Source organism: Aedes albopictus, chromosome 3 (assembly GCF_035046485.1).
Source record: "Aedes albopictus strain Foshan chromosome 3, AalbF5, whole genome shotgun sequence".
Lineage (NCBI taxonomy): Eukaryota > Metazoa > Arthropoda > Insecta > Diptera > Culicidae > Aedes > Aedes albopictus.
The window spans coordinates 223,366,058-223,392,580 of NC_085138.1; the positions used below are offsets into that span (position 1 = coordinate 223,366,058).

At 42.7% G+C, this 26,523-nt stretch overlaps 2 protein-coding genes across 4 annotated transcripts in view; one reads left to right on the forward strand and one right to left on the reverse strand.

The window, feature by feature from the left end:
- LOC115267533 (zwei Ig domain protein zig-8-like) overlaps window positions 1–26,523 on the forward strand; it is a 663,084-nt gene that overhangs the window by 149,261 nt on the left and 487,300 nt on the right. The gene's annotated exons all lie outside the window — the stretch shown is intronic.
- On the reverse strand, window positions 20,408–25,814 carry LOC134290629 (uncharacterized). The gene is made up of 2 exons (XM_062857803.1): window positions 25,571–25,814; window positions 20,408–25,524 (listed from the first exon to the last, which is right to left on the reverse strand). The coding sequence occupies exons 1-2, from the start codon at window positions 25,812–25,814 to the stop codon at window positions 20,408–20,410; spliced, it is 5,361 nt and encodes a 1,786-aa protein (XP_062713787.1).

Here is a 26,523-nt window from a genome sequence, read left to right on the forward strand (position 1 = left end):
TTTATTAGACAGGCAAATTCAACGAGTGGGAAACTTTTACCCTATATTGTTCTACGACACCGTCGTCGACTACCACAAAAGAGCGAAAAAGGCTTACGTTCGGCTCCAGAGCGCTTTCAACTTCGAGACGCAACAACTAAGCCAAATAATATCCTAAAATGCAAAAAAAAGTGTAGTCTACACGGAAATTTAACCCTTCTTTCCCCAGAGGAAATTACATGCGAAAGGCCAAAAATGACACACACCAAACAACGGTTCGGTATCGAGGGACCTTCCTCCGGTCATCCTCCTTTTGGTGATATTCAGGGCGTGATGAAGGTTGGTCCCGATCCCCCTTGTTCGGGCTTTCGGTGGAAATGATTTTCTTATCAACCTTTGCCGTGTTGACCGTTGGTCACTACATCGCACCGAGTCTTGGTTATGGGTACGGAAGGACCGAGTGGAATTGTCCAAAATTAGCAAACCAAACAAAAACTGACGGGGTCCACCCAGGACGTGTTTACTGCTTTTGCACCCAGAGCCAATAGGGTCACGGCTGTCGGAGGATGTGGGAAATAATGGTACCCACTGAGACTGAGGGTGTTGCCTGCGAGGGAAGTGAGTGCGGTTTCAGGGTGGGAAATTAAATTGCCTCGTTGGAGTGAACGGTCTTCATAAATTTTGGGAAAAGGCGAAAGGGAAAACCTAACATACATGTAATTGCTGCAAAAAGAACGAGGTGGTTCAGAATTTAATTGCTGAAACTTTCTACATTCAGTGTCAACTGGTTTCAAATACTGCTGAAAGTTTCTGTTTTTTTCTGTTGCTGAGAAATTTTCAGAAAGCGTTCTATAACACTTTCACAGCTATTGACTGAGGACGTTCGTTGCCATTTTCTCATTGTTGAATTCTGTATTGAGTGGGGGGTTTACATTTAGGACGAAGGGTAGCGTCTCTCTGCCCTTTCTCTTCAACGTCCCACTGAATCACTTTTAAACCCATTTTTAACCCTCTCCTTGCATTAAGGGTCATTTTTTACCCAAAACGTGCACCGCGTCAGTAACCTATTCCAGCTGCCTTATTTCATGTTGATAACTAAATATGAAATTGAACAAAATATAGTTAACATAGGTTGGTTAAAAACAAAATTGTCAAACGGAAAATTATTAGGTAACAAGTGTTATCATTTTGTTACTCATTGCTGCTCGGATTGCTGGACCACCAAGTCCATTGCTGGTCCATTCAAAAATCGAAAATTTTGTAAGGACAAACGTCTACGAGGGTCTGAGATGGGCTAATGAGTCGACGTACAGTGTATCAAACAATTGTCCGTATAGCACTACAAAAATATGAAAAATTTGCTTATGTAGTTGACGATATTTAAAAAAAAATACCATATTTCGCACATAAAATCTGCCAAACGTTTTCCACCAATAAAAATGCATTAACTGAACGAAAAATGCATCGGACGTACTCTTCATATGTAGTTTAGTAGGTCCTGTATAAAAATATTACATTAAGAGAGTTTAAAAAGGTTGAAACCACTTGGCACTTTTATTGATAAATATATAAATAAATAAATAAATATGATAAATTTCCAAATAATACTCTGAACATATGCGGATTTTTTATATTGCCTTTCTCGTACACTAAGTGTACTGGAAAGGCTATATGTTCACTCCAAAAATGACATTTTGATAGAAGGCCCGGAGGGTCGAGTCACATATACCAATCAACTCAGCTCGACGAATTGAGGTGATGTCTGTGTGTGTGTGTGTGTGTGTGTGTATGTGTGTGTGTGAGTATGTGTGTGTACAAAATAAACTCACATCACTTTTTGGCAGTAAACCTCAACCGATTTTTATGACCGATGTTTCATTCGACGCGGAATCTGGTCCCATTGTTTCCTATTGAAAATGGTTCGGATCGGTTCAGCCGTTCCGGAGTTATGGCCATTTAGGTGTTCCGGATCGGTACCCCAGGGAGAGGCCAGATATGAAAATGCTACAAAACCATGCATTCGACATATCAGACCGCGGCTTTTTCCATAACCTGACAAACGGTAAGCAGGAAAATACTCTCAGTCGATATATGAACCAGTAGTATTCCGGAATCGGTTCCGGATGTCCCGCCGGAGGTGGCCAAATATAAAAGTGAGCCAAATCCATGCATGCGACACATCAAATAGCGGCTTTTTCGATAACCTGATGAACAGTGAGCTGGAATATAGCCTTTGACTCAGCAGAGACTACTGGTAGTGTTCCGGAACCGGTTCCGGGTGCCCCGCCGGAAGTGGCCAAATATAAAATTGAACCAAACACATACATGCGACACATCAAATCGCGTCTCTATAGATAATCTGATGAACAGTTAGCAATGAAATGGAATCAGACTACATTTAGGAAAACCAGTAGTATTCCGGAACCAGTTCCGTGTGTCCCGCCGGAAGTGTTCAAATGTAGATGGGAACCAAACCCATTTAATGCGACACATTAAATAGCTGCTTTTTCGATAACCTGAAGAACGGTAAGCAGGAAAATAGCTTTAGATCACAGCAGAGACTACCGGTAGTGTTCCGGAACCGGCTCCGGATGTCCCGCCGGAAGTGGTCAAATGTAGATAGGAAACAAACCCAAGCATACGACATATCATATTGCAGCTTTTCCGATAACCTGAAGAACGGTAAGCAGGAAAATAGCCTTTAATCACAGCAGAGACTACCGGTTGTGTTCCGGAACCGGCTCCGGATGCCCCGCCGGAAGTGGCCCAATATAAAAGTGAACCAAACCTATGCATGCGACACATCAAATAGCGGCTTTTTCGATAACCTGGTGAACGGATAGCAACCAGTGAGACAACCAGTAATATTCCGGAACCGGTTCCGGGTGTCTTGCTGAAAGTGGTCAAATGCATATAAGAGCCAAACCCATGCATGCGACATATCAAACCACGGCTTTTTCGATAACCTGATGAACGATTTACAAAAAATAGTCTCAGATCACATTAGAGTCTACCGGTAGAACCCGTTTTGTATGTCCCGCCAGAATGACCAAAATGTAAAATGAATCAAATCCATGCATGCACATCAATTTTCGGCTTTTCAGAAAACCTGTTGAACAGTTAGCAAGAGACTAGTCTTATACCATATTTGAGACAATAGGTACAGTCTTGGAACCGGTTCCGGGTATCTCACAGGAAGTGGTAAAAACAGTGAAAATAAACAATGCAAGCGATAAATATGTGTAAGAGAACAAAATCTTGACAAAACTGATGCGGTTTCATCAAATCACATCTTCTCATATTCTTGAGGTGTAAATATACAGTAGAATGGGGGTTCCATGAGAAAATTGAAATTTAATCGCATTAACCTCGAGAAAAGCTTTTCAATCCCCTTTTGCGTCTGTGATATGGTTCTAATTTGAATTGGATTTAGTACGAAAAATTTCACTTGCTTCCATTTTTTGGTCAAATTTTTTGAATCTAGTAACCAATGATAATAAAATATAGCCTGAAGCTAGGCCTGAAGTGTGCAGGAAAAAGTTTATCGAAGACTGTAAAGTGATTTTTGGTTGTGAAATATATTATATTTAAGCTTGTTATTCTCGTCTTGGTATTGATGGTATTCCAGTAATAGTAAAGGTGGTCACGCAGTCAACTAAGAGGTCTGATATTTTTCAGCTCTGCCTATACATTGAACATAACACCGGAAATATGTGCCATCAGTAACTTGATGGCTTGGATTCTTGCTTTCATAAATAAATTATTCACAGGATTCAGGATGCTTACGTCGACGGAAAGATCAAGAGTGCATATTCGACGAGAAAGGCACTATCACCACTAGGTGGATTAATCCGGTTTTTGCCTTTCTCGTGCAGCAAGGTGTACCGAAAGGCTATATGTTCACTCCAAAAACGAAAATTTGATAGAGCCTCCGGAAGGGTCAAGTCTTATATACCAATCGACTCAGCTCGACGAATTGAGGTGATGTCTGTGTGTGTATGTATGTGTGTGTGTATGTATGTGTGTGTGTGCGTATGTGTGTATGTGTACAAAAAAAACTCACATCACTTTTTGGCAGTAAACCTCAACCGATTTTAATGACCGACGGTTCATTCGACGCGGAATCTGGTCCCATTGTTTCCTATTGAAAATGGTTTAGATCGGTCCAGCCGTTCCGGAGTTATGGCCATTTAGACGATCCGGACCGGTACCCCAGGAAGGGACCAGATATGAAAACGCTACAAACCCATCCATGCGACACATCAAACTACGGCATTTTCGATAACTTGATGAATGGTCGGCAGAAAAATAGTCTCAGACCATATCTGAACCGGTAGTGTCCCGGAACCGGTTCCTGGTGTCCTGCCGGAAGTGGCCAAACATAAAAGTGAACTAAACCCATGCATGTGACATATCAAACCGCGGTTTTTTCGATAACGCGATGAACAGTAAGCAGGAATACTTTCTCAGACCATATCGGAACCGGTAGTGTTCCGGAACCGGTTCCAAATGTCCCGCCGGAGGTGGCCTAGTATAAAAGTTAACCAAACCCATGCATGCGACATATCAAATAGTGACTTTTTTGATATCCTGATGTACAGTAAGCAGGATAATATTGTCAGACCATATCTGAACCGGTTGTGTTCCGGAACCGGCTCCGGGTGTCTTGTTGGAAGTGGCCAATATAAAATTGAACTAAAACCATGCATGCGACATATCAAACCGCAGCTTTTTCGGTAACCTGATGAACAGTAAGCAAGAAAGCATTCTCAGACCATATCGGAACCGGTTCCAGATGTCCCGCCGGAGGTGGCAAAGTATAAAAGTTAACCAAGCCCATCCATGCGACATACATATCAATTAGTGGCTTTTTTATCCTGATGAACAGTAAGCAGAGAAATATTTTCAGAATATATCTGAATCGGTAGTGATCCGGAACCGGTTCCGGGTTTCACGCCGGAAATGGTCAAAAATAAAAGTGAACGAAACCCATGCAAGCGACACATCAAATCGCGGATTTTTAGGTATATTGATTTGGCAAAAAAAAGTTTCTGGCCATGTTGGGGACAACCGGTAGTGTTCCGCAACCGATTACGGTTGCGTCATTGGAAGTCGTCAAATGTAAAGGAGAACCAAACCCATAAATTCGACACATTAAATGACTTTTAGGTAACCTGATGAACGGTTAACAAGAAAGAAAAAACCATAGACCATACTTTGGGAAACCAATAGTGTGCTGAAACCGGTTCCATGTGCCCCGACGGATGTGGTCAAATGTAGAACGGAACCAAACGCACACATTAAATAACGGCTTCTTCGATAACACGGAGAACGATCAGCAAAAAAATAGTCTCAGGCCACATTTACCGGTAGTGTTCCGGAACCAGATTCGAGTACCTCGCCGGAACTGGCGAAATGCACAAATTACATAAATTTGCGACATTTTAGGAAAACTGATCAACAATTTGCATGAAACTAGTCTTAGTCTAAGACCATATCAGGGACAATCAGTAAGTGGTAAAATGTGAACCGAAAGTGGTAAAATGTGAAATTCGACAATGATTGCTGTGAAATTACCTGCGTGAACTTTTAATTCGATAAACAAACTCTATTTTTGTTTTGTTTAGATTGTATGATTTGTTTTTGAACACAAATCTTACAGATATTGTGGTGGTACGAATTGATAGCTTGTTAATTTTACGATTGTTGACTTCCGAGGTTCACTGCGGTTGATCACCAAACGGATCAGGTGTCGGAAAGCAACAAATTTGAACTTTCGGAAGTAGCAGCTGCACGAGGAACCGCTGCGGGTGTAAGTAACACCACAATATCGGATCATTCGTATTTACAGTGTATGACACTGTGACATTTGATCATTTTTTTAATTCGACAAATGTCGAATGAGCGGGGTACAAATTAAAAAGTGTCGTATTAAAGAGTGACGAATACGCGGGGTTTGACAGTACAGCAGCTTTTGTGATCATTTCTTCTTCTTTATGGCTCGACGTTCGCATTGGAACTTGGCCTGCTTCTCTTCAACTAAGTGTTCTTAAGAGCACTTCCGCAGTTATTAATTGAAGGGTTTTCTTTGCCTGCCATTGCATGAATTTGTATATTGTGAGGCAAGTACAATGATACACTATGCCCAGTAAGTCCAGAAAAATTTCCCGACCGGAACCCGCTGTTTCCGGACTGGCGATCCATAGCCTTAACCACTAGGCCAACTGGACTTGTTAGTATCGTGTTGATATTGATCAGCCCCCAGTGTTAGTGAAGGTGCTCAAGCAGTCAACTGAGAAATCTGATATTATTCAGCTCTGCTTATACGTTGAACATAACGTCGGACTATGTGCCAACAATTGGTTTTAAGTTATTTCAATGATGGCTTTGATAAAATGCTTACTTTAAAAAAAAAATATCAGGATTCAGGAACACTTTGACTTACGTCGACGGAAAGGTCGTAAGAACATATACGACGAGAAAGGCATTATCACCACTAGGTGGATTAATTTGGGTTTTTTTTTATAGTGAATATAAAACCTCAAATGAAGCTGCATATGTATGAAAGCCTTAGGTATAAGCTGTAACACAAAAAAGATTCAAAAAGTTTCATCTACTACATATTGATATATAATGTTTTGAAAATGGGTTCAAAAATCTTATAAGTTTTACTAAAAGTTCTATGACTTTCAGAAATCTTATTCGATCTTGCTCAAAATTTTACCAATGGAGCTTCAATATATGATCCATGATTGGTCAAAATTTCATCGTTTTGCCTTTCTCGTACACTAAGTGTAATGGGAAGGCTATATGTTCACTCCAAAAATGACTTTTTGATAAAAGGACCGGAGGGTCGAGTCACATATACCAATCGAGTTAGCTCGACGAATTGAGGTGATGTCTTTTTTTTCCTTCTAAACCGTAGGGGGATAAATCTGCTCATCAGACACCCTAACAGGAAGGTTAGGGTAGTGTGGGGTTGAGGCCGTCTTCTACAATGCCGGTAGAAGCCAGGACTACTCTCTCCTCGACCCACTAAAACACATTCCTATGGTCGCCAAACCCTACGTCTCTCCGGAACCACCAAGAAGGTATTGCTTCAGAGAATGAGGTGATGTCTGTGTGTGTGTATGTGTGTATGTGTGTGTACAAAAAACTCACATCACTTTTTGGCAGTAAACCTCAACCGATTTTAATGACCGATGGTTCATTCGACGCGGCATATAGTCCCATTGTTTCCTATTGAAAATGGATCGGATCGGTCCAGCCGTTCTGGAGTTATGGCCATTTAGGTGTTCCGGATCGGTACCCCTGGGAGGGGCCAGACATGAAAATGCAACAAACCCATGCATGCGACATATCAAACCACGGCATTTTCGATCATCTGATAAATGGTAAGCAGGAAAATAGTCTCAGACCATATCTGAACCGGTAGTGTTCCGGAACCGGTTCCGGATGTCCCGCCGGAAGTGGCCAAATATAAAAGAGAACCAAACCCATGCATGCGACACATCAAACCACGGAATTTTCGATAATCTGATGAACGGTAAGCAGGAAAATAGTCTCAGACCATATCTGAACCGGTCGTGTTCCGGAACCGGTTCCGGATGTCTCGCCGGAAGTTGCCAAATATAAAAGTGAACCAAACCCATACATGTGACACATCAAACAGCGGCATTTTCGGTAACCTGATGAACGGTTAACAGGAAAATAGTATCAGATCATATTTGTACCGGTAGTGTTCCGGAACCGGTTCCGGATGTCCCACCGGATGTGGCCTAATATAAAAGAGAACTAAACCCATGCATGCGACACATCAAACAGCGGCATTTCCGATAACCTGATGAACGATAAGCAGGAAAATAGTCTCAGACCATATCTGAACCGGTAGTGTTCCGGAACCGGTTCTGGGTGTCCCGCCGGAAGTGGCCAAATATAAAAGTGAACCAAACCCATGCATGCGACACGTCAAATAGCGGCATTTCCGATAACCTGATGAACGGTTAGTAGGAAAATAATCTCAGACCATATCTGAACCGGTAGTGTTCCGGAACCGATTCCAGATGTCCCGCCGGAAGTGGCCAAATATAAAAGTGAACCAAGCCCATGCATGCGACACATCAAACAGCGGCATTTCCACGGAAAATAGTATCAGACCATATGAGAGCCGGTAGTGTTCCGGAACCGGTTCTGGATGTCCCGCCGGAAGTTGCCAAACATAAAAGAGAACCAAACCCATGCATGAACGCTTGCCGGGGGGTTTGCCGGGGCCCGTAGCATAGTGGCTACACTTCATAAGTGGATGGTCAATGGTCATGGGTTCGTTCCCAGCCCATGCACTTGCAATTTTTCGTCAGTTGCTCAGTGATCCGGACCAGCACCGGTGGAACTGACCGTATATAAAACTGAACCAACCCATCATGCGACACATCAAACTGCGTCGATTTTTGTAACATTTAGCATGGTTTACGAGTTTTCCTCGGAAATGAACTCTGGAGACCAGAAATTTTTCGATTTCGGTCCAAAATGCAAGATGGCAGCCTAATATTCAAGATGGCGGCTCCAAATTCAAGATGGCGGCTGTTTAATGCAGTTTTAGGCTCTAAAACCATGCTATATGGATATACAGTCGAACATCCATGAGTCGATGTTCCTTGACGCGATATCGACTCATGGAGGTAATTTTTTCCATACCGAAAAATAATTTCTGGGTTACTATAATGGTCCCCCCACAAAGCTTCCCAAAGGATTTTTGTTCCACTACTCAATATTTCCTTGAGTCGATGGTCCCTGTATTTGGTATGAGGAAGATGTCCGGAGTTAAAAAATGGCGACCAGAATATCCAAGATGGCGTTCAAACATCCAAGATGGCGGCTCCAAATTCAAGATGGCGACTGTTTAATGGAATTTAAGGACCTGACACCATGCACTATGGGTATACATATTTGATATGGGGCAGAAGTTTGACTTTCAAAATTGGCGACCAGAATATCCAAGATGGCGGTCTAAAATCCACGATGGTGGTTTAACATTCAAGATGGCTGCTGTTTAATGGAGTATTAGGATATAAAACAAAGCAATATGGGTATGTTTGGTATGATAAAGATGTCCAGAGTCCAAAAATGGCGACTAGAATATCCAAGATGGCTGTTCAACATTCAATATGGTGACTGTTTAATGGAGGCTCTAAAACCATGCAATATATGTATTTTTGGTATTGGAAAGATGTCTGGAGTTCAAAAATGATGATTAAAATATCCAAGACGGCGACAAAAATATCCGTGATCTCGTCTCAAAATTCAAGATGGCGACTGTTTAATGAAGTTTTGGGACTTGAAACCATGCAATATGGGTATATTTGATATGGGAAAAAATCTGGACTCCAAAAAATGACAAACAAAAATCTAAAATTGCAACTCAAAACTCAAAATAACTTCTGTTTAATGGAGTTTTATGCTCTAAAACCATGCAATATGGGTATATCTGGTATTGGGACGAAGTCTGGAGCCCAAAAATGACGATTAAAATATCCAAGATGGCGATAAAAATATCCAACATAGCTTCTCAAAATTCAAGATGGTGGCATAAACTTCAAGATGGCAGCTATTTAATGGAAGTTTAGGCTCTAAAACCGTTTAATTTGGGTGTATCTGGTATGGGGAAGAAGTCTGCAGCCCAAAAATAGCGACCAGAATTTCCAAACTGCCGAACTTACATCCTAAATGGCGGTTCAAAATTCAAGATTGCGGCTGTTTTTTAAGAGTTTAAGGCTCAAAAATCAAAAATTAGATAAACGATATGATCTCTGATGCCATGAAATGGATTTCTGTTAAACGTATGAAAGTGCGATATTCATCAACATGTCACTTGAGTTGTGATGAAATGTGTTTTCAAAGGCACGAGAAAGGCACCATCACCGCTAGGTGGATTAATTAGGGTTTTTGATTGACTTTTGAATGAAAAATTGTTTTGACCAAAAAATTGCTGTAAGGGTAATTGTTTGATACACTGTAGTTAAGGACAGACTTGTTAGAATCCCAAAATGGCCGCCACAATGGCCGACTTTGGCACCTAGTCACGATTTCGAGGGCACAAATCTCTTCGTAAACACAACCAGCTCACCTGAGCTTCTCATTTTAAGCTTATTACAAGTGAGCAAGAACGAAATAATGAAACGCACTGTTGATTGAAGCTTGCTTCTTGAGATTTGTGCGTCTGAAGTTCTGATGCACTGTTGAAGCGGGATTTCAAGACGTTTGTCCTTGAAGGACAGCGCCTTCGCATAGAGTATCCTAGTGCATACCACACGGTATACGAATGAAAAAATAGTTATTGCCAAGGAATCCTCTAAATTTATAACTTTTTTTTAACTTTGAAAGCCCTAATGAATGCTGAGGGAGTGGTACATACACTAAATTCTGTTTTTACGCGATTTTTTGTTCCTAATCTAATCTAATCTAATCTAATGCAAACGCAGCCAGTACGAGAAAGCATCCTGGAAAATAATTGGGTAAGATTACGCCCAATTATTTTTCTTGTCAGTATTGACGATTGCAGCATATCTAAAATATGATACAATCGTCAAAGCGGCCAGGCCTACTGCGTTGCATTTACCGCAGAGATGATTCTTTGAAATGCCTGGACAAAACAAAAGGTTTTGCCATAAATGGCTAACTAATTTGTCGAAACAATTCTCGAATCCACAGGGGTGGAAGGATGCGTGGACATACCGTACCAAACGCTCCTGTAGTTTTAAGGTTATAATTGGTTCAAATATAATTGGTCAAAAGTTTCATATTGGAAAGATCTCACCCATTTGTGCAACGTTTGCAATCCTTTTCCGTGCTGCTGGATCTGCCGACGGTATCCTCCACGCGGATTTTTGAACACAATTATTAATGACTTCCAGAACTAACATTCAACACGACCCTTTTGTAACCTCGAAACGCTTTTCCCGGATGCCCTGCGCAAAGTAAAGCAAATCAGCTCCATGCAATTGGCATTTGATTGGCATTTAACGGCGATCGCGATAGCTCACTACACAATAAAACACACTATGCTTTGAAGTGGGACAATTTGAACAAAAAGAGTTCCGGTATAAAGTTGTTAAAATCCGGGTAGTGGAGCTCCAGCCGAAATCGCGAAATTATGAAAAAAAAACAAAACATGTTACAGGACACGAAGCACAGATAAAACACTTCTTCTTCGATTGCATCTCATCGTAAATCACTCACATAACACAAAAGTTTCGAAATCGTTTTAGATAACATTTGTAATTTTTCTTAACTTTAAATAATTTTTATTCTTTCACGAAAACAAGCAGAAAAAAATTCTGCTGTCACGAAAACACGTCCACTCGCGAGCAAAGCATACTACGATCGTTCGTTTTTACGCGATTTTTTGTTCCGCGTAAAAAAAGTTTTCAAAACGTTTTTTATCGGATCATCCTAAAATTTTGACAGGGTATCAAGGATGATAAGAGAGATTTCTGGTAGAAATTTGAGCCCATCGGAAGTAAATTTCGACCAGGAGAGAAGAATCTTTCCAAAAACATATCGCGTAATTTCGAGAAAATCGTGTAAAAAAAATCGTGTAAAATAAAACCACGTAAAAAAAGATCGCGTAAAAAAAGAATTTAGTGTATATGCCATGACTTTCCTATCGCTGACAGATTTCTCTAACTTTGCTTACAAACATAACAAAGTGTTCGCAAGTAAATCCCGACAACATTATTAGCTTCCCGAAACCAGCAGTTAATTGTTTTTCGTTCCACAAAATATCGTTTATTGCATCGATTTCAATCTGCACGACAAAACCGTGTTTACCCTCTGCTTACTCATTTCCCACTCCTTCACGCACCCCTAAATGAGCTTATGCCAGGAATGTCACGACAATCTTGGCTAATACTGGCAGCGGGGTGGGTGAGGAAGCGTAACCCGTTCCTATAAACGTTCGAGGAAGGGTTCATATTTCATTCGATTTCAAGCCACTTTCCCCTGAACATTTAGTGTTTACTTTCCAGACCGCCACCGTAGACCGTGGTAATTGACTGTTGAAATTATTATTCAGCTGGAAATGCATAATTACCGCCAATACACCCTCTTAACTAGCCCAACACGTGAGAATTTCACCGCCAATATTGGCCAAGGTTCTTGACTTCTTGACGGGTGGTGGATTGAAGCATCGAGTACACGATAGGTACGAACCGGTGCCGCCGAGGTTCACACAGTAAGAAATTAAATTTTATATTCTAATTTGTTGCATTAAAACTGGTAATAAAACACCGCAATTAAGCGATATACATACTGCGAACCGGCTGATCCTTCGCCGGAGTGGTTTGCTTTGGTGGTGGTTCGTCTTGTGTCGCGCGAGGACACCCGCCTTACATCACGGACCCGCCACCGCGTGCCGGCTGGGGGTGAAATACAGAGTCGTTTACTTCTTGTCGCGTCATAAACTGCTTCACTCTCTTACGCGTTTCATGATTATGGGCCCATTCCGACGAAAGGTTCATGCAGGGTTGAAGTGCAGATTGTTTTGGAGGTTGGATTCTCTTGCCGACAACACTCGAAAGGTAAAATCCAACCATGTTTGGTAAGTCCACAATTGTTTGAAATTATTGTTATTTTTAATGTTGTACTTTTACGACTGAAATAATACTTATTTCAGTCACTCTATCAAATTTGGAATATCGTTGTTCCACAAAAATGGTATAAACACTGGAACTGCATCTCATAAAGGTCATCATGGGGCCCATAAATTATTGTTTTTTTTTTAATTCTGAACCGCTTTATTCTAATTTACAGCTCTATTGTTCACTAGCGTACTACACACTCAGAAAATTCATTCATTTTTGAACTAAAGTTGGACAACTAAAAAATGAGTATATTGAATTTCCAGCAATAGCGCTGGCCCAAACGCGAAAATCTTATTAGTTTTGATTGGATTTTCGCACTTGGGACAGCGCTATTGCTGGAAATGCAATTTACTCATTTTTTAAGCTGTTCCATTTTAGCTCAATTTGGAGTAAATCTTGCTTATTTTAGAATAACTTTTTCTTAGTGTGTACGCGAGCAATTGCCGTTGGCAGCTGTGCCTAAATGCATTCTATTCTACTTTATCAATCTGGCAGCGCCTTTATGCTGCTTTCACTTTTCAACTCTATCTATGGTAGAACTATGAGCACGATTATGTGTGGCTATTGTTTCTGTACCAGTTCGATTGCTGTTCTCCAATGTCAAATTATCTGGACTCATTTGTGCTACGGGCTCAGTGGAGGGTCAGTGCCAGCCGTTGTCGGGGTGAAAGAGCAACTAATCATAAACTGCAAGTGCCAGGGTGGGATCAAAACCATGTCTTTCCGCTTATAAAGTGAACGTGTGACCACTGCGCCAGAGACCCCTGCACATACACCGTGTCCTTCTCTTACAAAATCAAATCGAATTCGTTTTACATCAAATTAAAACTTAAACTTAACAAAAATTTCCATTTACCTGTATTAAAAAGGTTTGTTGTGGGCAGCCAATCAAACGCCCCATAGTAAATTTAAAAAAATCAATAAATAATTCGAAAATGGTCAATCAATGAATAGGGGTGGAAGCAATAATAAAGTTTAAAATTGCCATAAACAAATCAAAAAGTGCATAAATAAATCAAAATTTCCCATAAATTATTGATTCTCGAGCATATGTCGGAATTTCCTCTAATAAATCAACAATTGGGTTTTTAAATTAAGAAAAATGTATTCATTTTTTGATTTTATACGAAAGAGCATCTTTTTCTGAGCCACTATGATTTTTTTCAGATTTTTAGTACTTTATTTTGGTACCGTAAACCGGGGTCAAATTGATCTCCGGGTCGAAATTGATCAGACGATTTTCCGTTAGATAAAGCCTACTTCAAATAGTTTCCGTACAAATACCGTTTAGTATATGTTTCCAACTGTTCGATACTTGGAAGAAAACTATTTAAAATATGCTCAGCCTAACTGAAACCCGTCTGATCAATTTCGACCCGAAGATCAATTTGACCCCGGTTTACGGTACCTAAAATAAATTTCAAAGAGATTTTTTTGAAATCACCTTTTGACAGCTGGGTAACTGTTTGACAGCTCCACCCAGTACAAAATGCGACGAGGGGTGATTCAACAAATCGCTCCCATACAAACTTTAAATTGATTTTTAAATCGGTTCCCGGGCAACAAAATTCATGAAAATTTGGATTTCAGCTCAGTTTGGCATGCAGATTCAGAATATGGAATTATCTCAACACCGCTAAAGAAGCCAATTGCGATAAAAACTATATTTTTTTTAACAAAAAAATCGAACAAACTACATGATAGTACTATAATAGAAAGACTGAAACTGTGTGCAGACATTCGCTTGCTGTCCGAACTCGCTAACGCTCGTCGGACTTTAGAAAGGGATAACATCCCGCATAACCATGAACCATACCAGTACTGTTTGCCACACTGTTCACAACTATTTCCTACTGTATCTCAACAGTATGGTATAATATACAAAGTAACAATAAATCAACCCTATCATAAACGGTTTCAATAATGTGATAGATAGTTTTCGAGCAATTTATAATAATTCCCCATATTAGGCGGTTAAGTTATGTTGGAAAAATTGGCATTTTTCTTGAACAAAATTTTCGTAAAACAGTAAGCGATACTGTGGACATACAGTTCATTTTCTGCAGTAATAAAAGTGCACCAAACTGTTGCAGAACTGGTGAACAAATATGGTATAATGAACAGCATGTTATACTGTGTGGTTATATTTTCACAATTAGAACCATTATTTTCCGGAATTTTCTGTTTTTCAATAACTATTTTCGCAAGCAAAAAAAATCTTGCCAATTCACAACAAAAAAAGCATTTTCTTCGTAATCACCAAAATGCGTATTCAATTCGAAATCGCCATGAAAATTAATCGCTTAGGGAAACAGATATTCGAAAGTAGCAAATTGATTTGTAGATTATAATCTAATAATAATAATTGGTCGGCGTTAAGTCAGAGAGGACCATGTGTCTTTTACCTAATTTCTAGAAAAACGACTTTAAAGTTTGAAACTCTATGAATTTTGAGTTTTTCTACAGATGTTCTTGAATTTTTGCCAAAAATTTTAATAACTATTCATAAAAGCATCGCTCTGTATCAATCGCGAAAAGACGTAAAGAAAGCTTGAAAACGAGAAATTGCTAAGTAATTGATTGTACTTAGTCCACTCTGACTGAACGATTTTTGAAAAATCTACAACCAACTACAGTTCACCCTCAAGTTTGTATATATTTGATGAAAAAACTAATGCACAAGTAGGACAACAGTTAATTGGATTGATGTATAATGTGAGCAGAAAGTTCGAAATTTGATATTTCTGTTATTACACTACTGATTCCCATTTTAAATTTTTATGTTCAGTCAGAGTGGACTAAGTACAACAGTTCAATACCACATGAAGGGTAGTGAATTAACGAACTATTTAAGAATTCTTAACTTGAACATTTAATAGCTAACAACTTTTGAACGTATTTTCATAATTCGATACGTTTTTGAAATATTGTAGTTACACAGTTCATAATAATTTATTCAGAGGACTGGCGTTATTCAAAAATTCGTTCAGACAGAGTGAACCAAGTAAGGTACCCCGGGGCAAGTGAGAATCCGGGGCAAGTGAGACCTACGGCTATAATTTTATCTATTTTTTATATTTAAGGCAAACATTCTTCATGCAAAATATAGGTATCACACCAACGGATGCTTTGAATTCAAAAATTGTTATTGTTCTCACCATAAAGAGACCATATTTGTTATTGTTGTTCATATGTAATTTTCAATTCACTAAGTGAGATTAACGTACTCTACTATATTCGTCGTTGAAAAATAGAATATCAAATAAAGTCAAACTTTTTCGGCTTCAGGATAATAATTCGAGTGCTTGCAAATTATTTTAATCGAAAAAGTGTAATTTATTTTCATTTATTACCTTTAGATAACTCCTCCCACTTGCCCCAGTGCATTTCAGCATCTGGGGCAAGTGAGACCTGTGAGAGTAAACAAACACAATTTCAAAGTTTGATCTTGCTGTCCTCAGCCTAAGTCGAAATTCACACAAAAGTGAAGTAAAAATCGGCGCCTCAAGTAATCAATCGTTGAATTATACTTAATTTCTTCTATTCTGATGATGAAGCTATTGCTTAAAATGGTAAAGTCTTGGGTAGAATATATTTTTTTTTCGAAACCATCTATTTTTCATATTTTCATCTAAGCAAATTCTATATTTTTTTTTCGTTTTTTCGTTGCATTGTGAGTTTTTCTGAGTGTTAAGGAACCGGCCTTAAAATTAAAAAAAATAGAAAACGACTTATTCAAAGCTCACGATATAAAAATCTTTATTTAATGATCGCAAAATTATGTAAGCAAAAACATAACATCTATAAATCTTGAAAAATTTTTTGGCGAGACTCATCAACTACGTAATATGAAAAGCAAGTTTGGAAATCTTCCGGAATTTAACTTTATGGCGCTGTTTATATAAAAAAATCAATTTGTTTTGCACAAGATGCTATGGGTGAATCAACTTTTATCTCAGTGATTCGTTATTATGTATGCTACGTAATTTATGCACGATACCACAAAACAGTTCCAACATAAATCGCTAAACATAGTTATTCATATAAGCTTTTTATAATTTATGATATCTTACATATATGCATCACATATATTAAGCCATTTGTACAAAAGTTCCGAATGAGTCCCACTTGCCCCGTGATACGGAGTAAATGAAGATCTGCTCCACTTTTCGTGATATGCATAATATATAGAATGTAAAAAAATTGAAACAGTTTTAATGCCCGTTATTAAGAAGAAATATACCAACAATGTCATTTAGAACCATTGGAATTATACAATTAATTTTGTTTGAATTTTTTGGCAAGACAAAACCAAACTAGCCTTTTTTAGGTCCCACTTGCCCCGGGGTACCTTACACAATTCTTAAATATCTGGTAAAAACAATTTCTTCACGAAACGGGTATTGGTACATTTCAATATGATGCCCAACAGCTACTTAACAAACATATTTTGATTTGGAAATGATTACGAAGAATAAGGTAATTTCAACTATTTTTCTTAGAGACATATGGTCCACTCTGACTGCACACTATTATCGATTTTCGCAGTTCAATCAAAAGAAAATTGTGCTATAACTCTCGTTAATTGTAACATTAAGGAAATCGGGTGAATGTTCCATGTAGCTAAAGTAATTCTTAATCAAATGTCTTAAAAATCTAATTTTCGTCAATTTTGTTACTTGGTCCTCTCTGACTTAACGCCGACCAATTATTACTATAGAAAATGGCAGAAAAGGCTTGTATATTTTATTGAACAGGATAAGAATAATGAAAACTTAAAGAATGGCCAAACGACTTCCGGAATACAGCTGCGTCTCCGATGTATCCACATGGCCGCACACGGATTCGGTCCGCAAGATCGGTAACGAAATCAGATGGTATCCGCACATCAATGCACGACTGCCGCAAGCAAATCCTGTCTTGGATCCAGCTACCGCTGGGGATTCCACTGTTGTCTATTCTGATGGATTGTTGCCACGAAAGTAACTAGTACGCCAACGCGGATGTCCCAAGGACACTGCAGAGCGTTTCTTTTCTCTCGCATTATACACCGATCGGGGACTCGCCTCCTGCTGTTGTCTGCATCAAATTTCCGATTAGTCGACGTTTCGTTTGCACCCTGAAATCAAAAAGTATAATATTGATGAATTTTGTTAAATCCATAGAAAGTTTTCTCACCTCTGATATCTAGAGTGTCCATTTCCCGGCCAATTTTCGTGTCCCGGGATTCGGGACAAAATACTTAGCCAGTCCCGGGAAATCCCGGGATCCCGGGATTTTTTAAAATTTCAAGAAAACCCAGAAAATTGATTTGTTTAGCTTTTGTGCAGTTGAAATATTCATTTTTTAAGTTATGGTTATTTCTGTATCCATCACAAGAAGTATTATAAAATGTCTATACAATGTACTGCACTACTACTTGATGTACAAATGTCAATAACGAAATACATATAAAAGTATCAACGTTATGTTCGCCAAGACCAGTCTGTTTTCTACTATTTAGTAGTTAATTTATTGCAAGTAATTTTCTACCGATATCTAATAGTTTAAGAGAAATAATTATCATAATCTGTATTATATCGCTACGGAAGATGTTTGTATTGTTGATATGTATCGTAAAAGTCGCACTTCAATACAACTTTAGAGTACCTTTTGAACTCTTAGTTTCCGAATATTTCAACACAAAAGGTTGGACTCTTTTTGCAATTGCGGTTTTCCATAATTTTAAAACTTTTGTACTTGTTATTGAGATTCATTAATTCTCTTCTGAAAAATTCAAATTATTATTTACATAATATAGTAAAAGTTTGGTCTTAGATTTCCAAAATTACAATGTAATATGGTATGTGGGCTATGTCCAGTTTGTTCTTGCTGCTACTGAATAAACCAATAAATAGAAAAAGATGAATGAAATGCAAGACATGATACCAAGTTTATCATTAATGATTGATTTTTTTTTTTCAAGTATGACCTAGTGTCCAAAGCCCGATGGTGGTGTGTGAGAAAACTGCTCATATTTCGAAAGTGAAAATGGCCAGATAAAGTTTTTGCCTTGATATTTGGCAGTTTTATCTACATATTGTCTTCATCCCGGGATTCCCGGGATTGTCGGGATTTCTGAAATGATATCCCGGGATTCGGGAAATCCCGAAATCACTCAAATCCCGGGAATTCTTGTCCCGGGATGTCCCGGGAAGGACACTCTACTGATATCCAATTTGTTCCGGTCCATCGGTTCGAGACTGGTTTATCCCAATGGGGCCAATGGAAGTCGGGTTTCCCCGAGGATTTCCCGCGATGATGACGGTGTGAGTTTTTGCCTTTCTCGTACACCAAGGTGTACCGAAAGGCTATATGTTCACTCCAAAAACGAAAATTTGATAGAGCCTCCTGTTCCGACAGGATCACACTTCGAACGGATTTCGGATTATGCACTGAACTTTGACTCGCGGGTGAACTGATTAAAACACTTTTATTGCGTTAGAGAAAAACTGGCACGGTACAACCGGAATGATTTTATTCGTTCTTCAAAACGATCGCGGTAGAACGGTAGGTGCACGCGAACGGGCGATCTGTGGATAACTAATTCTACTCATTTACAATCTCGAGTGTGTACCTATATCTGATTCGGGTTGATCAAGAGTAAAGAGATAATGAGAGATTCTCTCATGTGGATTGTATGCTAATTTGGTTTAGGGTGGTACAAATTCAAAAGAGTTCAAACATACCGCCCACCTTGGAATCTCAGCGATTTCAAATAGTATTGCTTAAACTGAATCTTATGCTACACTGACTGCTGTTACTAAACTATACGATGACGCCGGCGGTGCGAAACCGACGACTGTCGCTCGATGACGATGACTTCGGGAGTCCGACGACTGTTCTACTGCTGAACACTGCTGCGCTTCTTCTACGGTTCTGCCAACACGGATGCACTTGAGGGACGGGATGACTGACTACCACGGTTGTGGTTGTTTGTCACGGATGACCGAACACGAATCCGCTGGACGGTTGTCCCACAGACGGATCGCCGCCAATCCCACGGACGGAAATTCGATTGTCCTACGGCCGGATGCCGCGGATCTACGATGGGAAGGCTATCCTGAAAGATGAGAGGGTGCTTTTTCATCTATATAACCCAAACCAAAATAGACTTCCCTGGAGCGGAGGCCTCCTGGCCTCCGCGGGCGCCGAAGCACCAACGATGTCCCGGATGAACGATCGAACGTCGGTACGCCGATGATGTCCAGGTTGACAGACTAAACGGATGATAGAGTCCACGGTCCACAGGCAAACAAACGGAAAACTATCTGGAAAATGAGAGGGTGCTTTTTCACCTATATAACCCAAGCATAAAATGACTTGCCTGGAGCGGAGGCCTCCTGGCCTCCGCGGGTGCCAAAGCACCGACGATGTCCCGGTCGCGCAATGGTGAAGCTTCAGTAGGGCGGACGATGCAGACGCATTCTACGTTGACGAGCCGATGATCCGGTCGCCAGCGGATCTAGAGGTGCCATGGATACTCCTTCACCACGAACGCATGGATGCAACGCCTCTGCTACCTTGGCAAATGGAAATGGCGACATAATCGGGAACGCTTCAAAATGACGGACAGGACGGCACCGTGGACTTCACACATGCAGAACGAAACGATTATTGCTGGCCACTGAATGACCAACAGGTGACGAATGAGATACTGATATTGTAGACCTCAAGCGGTTCCGGTAGGCAGGAATTTGGAACGAGTTGGCAGTTCAAAGAAGCAGTATAATTGACGAACAGAATGCAGATTAGATCTGCTCAGACTCCAGGTTGTCGCGGATCGGAAGGACGCAAATTTTCGAAATGGCCCTCTGATACTCGCCGTCCTGGGCCTTCACAGTAACAACGCGTATGTTGCCATCTGATCCGGGGTGGATCTGAATGACGCGGCCCAATTTCCACCTTAGTGGCGGAAGCTTGTCTTCCTTGAGTAGGACTAGCGTCCCAACAGAGATATTGTCCCGTTTCCGGGTCCATTTGGTCCGGTTATGGAGATCGGACAGGAACTGAGTGGACCACTTGGTCCAGATTTGCTGAACGTAGTCTTGCGCTTGCTGCCACATTGACAGCCGATTCCGCTGCAGATCTTCTAGAGATGGCTCTGGAACTGCTGTCAACGGTCGCTGAACCAGGAAGTGACCTGGCGTCAACGCTTCGAAGTCCAACGGATCGTTACTGACCGGCGTGAGGGGCCGGGAGTTGAGGATCGCTTCAACTTGTGGCAACACGGTGATCATCTCGTCGTACTGCAGCACACGGTCGCCGATGGTACGCTTGAAATGACCCTTGAAAGACTTCACGGCGGCCTCCCAAAGACCACCGAAGTTGGGGGATCTTGCTGGAATGAAGCGGAATTCTATGTCGTCCTCGACCGCTCCACGGACGATGGACTCCTGGAACGTTTGGTCGATGAACAGCTGTCGTAATTCATCCAGTTGGCGCTTGGCTCCCACGAAGTTTGTGGCGTTGTCGCACATGACCAGGATCGGTTTTCCTCTGCGAGCCACGAACCTTTTGAAGGCGGCAAGGAAGGCTTCGCTGGTAAGATCGCTAGCCAACTCGAGATGGACTGCCTTCGTAACGAGGCAGATGAAAATGGCGACGTAATGTTTTGTGGGAGTCGCGCGGCGAACAGGGTATTTGATCAGGAACGGTCCGCAATAATCCACGCCTACTCTAAGGAATGGAGCTGCCGGAGAGACTCGTTCCGACGGAAGATCGGCCATAAGCTGGTCTAGCACCTTCGGCCTGGTTCGGAAGCAACGAACGCATTCGTGTAACACAGAGTTGGCAAGACTCCTGATGCGCGTGATCCAGAAACGCTCACGAACGGTAGACACGAGAAGCTGCAATCCGGAATGGAAGTGCTTGCAGTGGTAGTAGTGCAGGACCAACCTTGCCAGTGGATGATGGTGACTCAAAATCATCGGATGTTTCCGACTCGCTGATACTGGCGCCTTGGCTAGTCGGCCTCCCACACAGAGGATTCCACTGACAAGAACTGGATTCAACCTGCTTATCGAAGACGATGGACTGACTGGATTGTTCTTGTTCAACGCTGCTATCTCAGCGGGAAAGGCTTCTTGTTGCGCCAGCTGAACCAGGAATATCAAGGCCTGCTCGTGTTCGGGGAACGTCAGAAACCCTGTGCGTCTGTCCTGTCTGTGCTGTGTGTTGTGCACGAACCGGCGGATGCCAGCGACCAACCTGACTAAACTGAACAGCGATGAACGGAGACTGAATATTTCGCTAACGGACTCAGCCGTCGCTGGGAGCGCAACGACCTTCTTCTCTTCCAGTATGGCAGGATCGATTTCCTCTTCTGGAGCCTTGGACGGCCAGATGCTCGCGTCTTGACGAAGCCACAGCGGTCCCTCGAACCACAGCCTTTCGTACTGCAGCTGAGCTGGTGTCATTCCCCGAGAGATGATGTCGGCGGGATTTTCTTCACCGGCTACGTGGTTCCACAGGCATCCTTTCGTGGCGTGTTGGATTTCCGACACACGATTCGCTACAAACATTTGCCACCGTGACGGCAGCGATGAGAGCCAGTACATCACGATCGTCGAATCGGTCCAAAAGAAGGCGGTGTGCTGAATTGCTGTGCTGGCGACGAACTTTTCGTATAGGTGACTGAGCAGCAATGCTCCGGAGAGTTCCAGCCGAGGAGTGGTCTGAACCCTTTTCTTCCGCTTCAGATCTTCAAGTGGTGTGACCTTGGACTTGGCTGTGATGAGACGCACTTCTACGGAACCGCCGAAGGTAGTACTGCGGAGGTAGAGGCATGCTCCATACGCCTTGTTAGAAGCATCGCAGAAGCCATGAACCTGAACGGAAGCCAGATCCGTACTGAACGCCACCCACCGAGGAATCGATAACGACGAAAGGGCGGAGAGATTTCTCCTATACTCGATCCAAAAATTCTGGAATGCTTCGGGTAACGGTTCGTCCCAGTCGCACTTCTGCTTCCACAGGTCTTGAACGAATATCTTCGCTGCGACGATGACAGGTCCCACCAGGCCGATGGGATCAAATAAACGAGCTGTGTCCGCAAGCACAATTCGCTTGGTGATGGGTGCCTCTGAGTTCCACACAGGTGAACGGAAGAGAAAACTGTCTGAAGTGGTGTCCCAGAGCAGCCCGAGTGTCTTCACTGGAGTGTTCGCAGTATCCAGCTCAAGCTCCGGTCGGCGGTCGACGAGATTTTCTGGTAACTGATCCAGGAGTGCATTGGAATTGGAGTTCCATTTCCGCAAAGTGAAACCACCGGAGGAAGCAAGCTCGAGCATTTCGCTGATTAGCTGCGTAGCGGCTTCAAGGTTATCGGTTCCACTCAGCATATCGTCGACATAGTAATTCTCCTTCATTGCCTTCGCCGCTACAGGATATCTCTCAGCCTCAAGTTCTGCCAGCCGTTGCAGACACTTGGTCGCCAAGTACGGAGCACATGCTGTCCCATACGTTACTGTAGCTAACTGATACGTGCGGATAGGTTCGTTCGGAGTATTCCTCCACAGAATGCACTGGAGCCGTTGATCTGACGGATAGACGAGGATCATCCGATACATTTTCTCCACGTCTGCGACGACGGCTATTCGGTGGAGACGGAAACGCAGTTGAATCGCCAGCAGGTCATCCTGAACGACGGGTCCGACCATCAGGGCATCGTTTAACGAGACTCCTGTGGACGTTTTGCAGGATGCGTCGAATACTACCCGCAACTTCGTCGTGGTACTGTCTGGCTTCAACACTGCGTGATGCGGAAGGAAGTAGATGGGAAAGTCTGGATCTTCGCTGTCCACCTGCTTCATATGGCCAAGCTGCTCATATTCTCGGATGAACTGATGGTACTGAGTCTTCAGCTCGGGGTTGGCTTCTAGTCGTCGTTCCAAGGCTAAGAAACGTTTAGTGGCAATCGTTTTACACTCGCCAAGCTGCTGCATGACGAACTCCTTCTTCGGCAACGACACTATGAATCTGCCACTGCTATCCCGAGTTGTTGTCTCGTCGAAGATGGTCTCGCACGTTGATTCTTCTACCGACTGGATGCTACTGGACTTGCAGGTCTCCAACTCCCAGAAGCGTGCTAGCTGGTCCTGGATGTCCGCTAGCGTGCACGAAAACGAAACTGCTTGCGTTGGACTCACTGGTTGATCAGGAATGCGTCCTGAAACAATCCAACCGAAGACAGTATTCTGCAGAGTTGGTCCCTCTTCGCTAATCTTGCATCGTCCTTCGATGAGAAGATCGTAGAAATACTCGGCACCGATGATGATGTCGATCTGCCCGGGCTCACAAAACTGTGGATCGGCCAACACGATGCTGGATGGCGGCTTCCATTGACCGACGCTGATCCTTTGGACTGGCAGAGTGGCTGTTAACTCCGGTAGAATGTAGAACGACATGTCCTCGTTGTAGGACGAAATATCACCGGACCGGGGAAGGATCCGAGCGTTCACTCGTCTACGGGATACTGAATTGGAACCTCCGATTCCTTGAACAGTCAAGTGATCGGGAAATCCACGGAGTTTCAGTTTTTGACTGAAATTGGTGGTCATGAAACAGAACTGCGAGCACGAATCTAGCAAAGCTCTGGCTAGTCGTGTCGCACCGTACTGGTCCTTGACAGAGACCACGGCAGTGGAGAGAAGGACATCTCCGGTACGATTGCTCACTGAGAGGGAAACGGAGTTCTGGCTTGTGCATGTCTGATTTGTGGTGTGCAGTGGTTGAGTGTTTGGCGAGTGAGTAACAGGGAGAGCGCTTGTGGACGGTGTAATGGTCTGGGTTGGTGTGGAATGGCTACTGGTGTGTGGTTGTGTTTGGTGTTGCTGCTGGTTTGACGATGGAGGTTTCTTCTGCGACGGGACGGAGGATTTGACAGGTGGGGGTGACTGCTGGCTTGAATCAGTGTGCAACAGGGAATGATGTTTCTGCTGGCAGTGATGACAGCAGCCCTTCGTGCACGACTTCGCATAATGTCCAGCAGTTAGACAGTTCAGGCAAACTTTACTCCGCCGAGCCACGTCGAGACGTTCTGGAACCTTCATCTTCAGGAACTTGAAGCAACGGAATGCAGAATGGAACGATTCTCCACAGAAGAGGCACTTGTTCCACGACTGAACTGCAGCATTGCTCACGCCAACCTTCGACCGCTTTTCCTGGACAGGAATGGAATTACTCGGCTCAATTGACTGGAGTACAGAACAGTGCTCACGCAGGAACTGGATCAAATTCGCGTACGTCGGAACCGCATTTGATTTATGGTGTGCCTCCCATTGTCTGAGAGTGACCGGATCTAATCGCGAGCAGATCATGTACACCAGGATGGTGCTCCAATTCGCCGTGTTCTCTCCTATCTTGTCCAGCATCAACAGGTTCTTCTCAAAGTCGCCGATCAGCTTGCTCAGCGACTCATAGCTCTCCTTCTTCATCACCTCGACTGAGAACAGCGAATCCAAATGGGCTTTCACGATGAGCTTCTTGTTCTCGTACCTGCGCTCCAATGCTACCCAGGCTACGTCGTAGTTCGCTTCGGTCATCTCCACTGAGTTGATTTCCTGGAGAGCCTCTCCGGTTAACGACGATCGCAGGTATGTAAACTTGTCCATAGCTGACAACTGTTGGTTGTTGTGAATCAAGCTACGGAACGAGTCACGAAAGGTGACCCACTCTCTCAGCTGTCCACCAAAGCTCGGCAGTCGGATTTCTGGGAGCTTCACTCTCGAAACAGCTGGAGCGGCTGCTGGTGGGGGTTGAACACCGGATACAGCAGCAACGGGGGTCGATTTGGGTAGCAATCGGGTGAGGGCAGCCTTGATTTTGTAGTAGACGTTCTCGATCTTCATCATGATCTGAACGTTTGCTAAGCGGGAAGAGCTCTTGAATACGGCCAGCGAGACGAGCCTTACGCTGCTCCTTGGATTCCTTCTGGTCGACTTCTTCTTCGTCTTCGGAGAACACATCTTCTGTTAACAGCTCTATCTTTCGACGAACCGCATGGAACTCCTGAAAAACTTCCTCCAATCGCTGAAGACGAATCGCCACTTGATCGACTAGGTCAGGACTGTAATGCTCGACGAAGAACTGCATCCCTTCCAACGTCTTCCGGATGTTGCGATCCTGCTTCTCCAGCTCACGAAGATCGTTCGTCATGGTCACTGATCACAGATTCACCACCTCACTCAATGAAAGGTAATCAAACACTGCACTGCCACTGATACTGAATCACTTCCACTGTGCACTGATTTTTCAAAAACACCCACAATCGACTCGACGTCCCGCGCGACCTCGCGAAATTGTAGACAGACGACCGTTATTGACAGCCGCGGGCGAACAAACCAAAGCAGACAACAACCAAAGTGACGAAATTGCCAATAATTCCAAGACCAACCGAACCGACCCACCCGGGGGATAATTTCATTGATGCAGGGGCTCGATCCCACTCAAAAACAAACTCGCATAAACGCCAATCGAATTTATTGCAATTCAATCATGCTTAAATACACGCACCATTCAGTAGCGTATCATGCAGCCACCACAAGAAAACAGATCATGCAAATACTTCCCCGGTTTCAGCAGTCTCGATGCTATTGTCGTCGTCGTCGTCGTCGTCGTCCTCTCGATCGAACTGCCGCAAAGCCGGCGTCGTCGCAGCCAAACGGGAACAATTGCTCGGCTGGGTCTTCCAAACTGCCAACAGCGATCACCGTCGCACTAAACACTGGATCGCTAGGGTTCACTGCTCTTCCCATGCAGGTCACTGAACCTCGTTCGCATGCACTGGACCCTCTTCACCAGGTCAACGTTCAGTCCATATGGGCTTTTCACTGACTGTCACAGTCCATAGGTCACTGGTTTTTTT

Coding starts and splice junctions, on each gene's coding strand:
- LOC134290629 (XM_062857803.1), bottom strand. CDS start 25,814: ATGACGAACGATCTTCGTGAGCTGGAGAAGCAGGATCGCAACATCCGG. Junction 25,525..25,570: donor GAAGGAATCCAAGGAGCAGC/GTAAGGCTCGTC, acceptor CTTCCCGCTTAG/CAAACGTTCAGATCATGATG.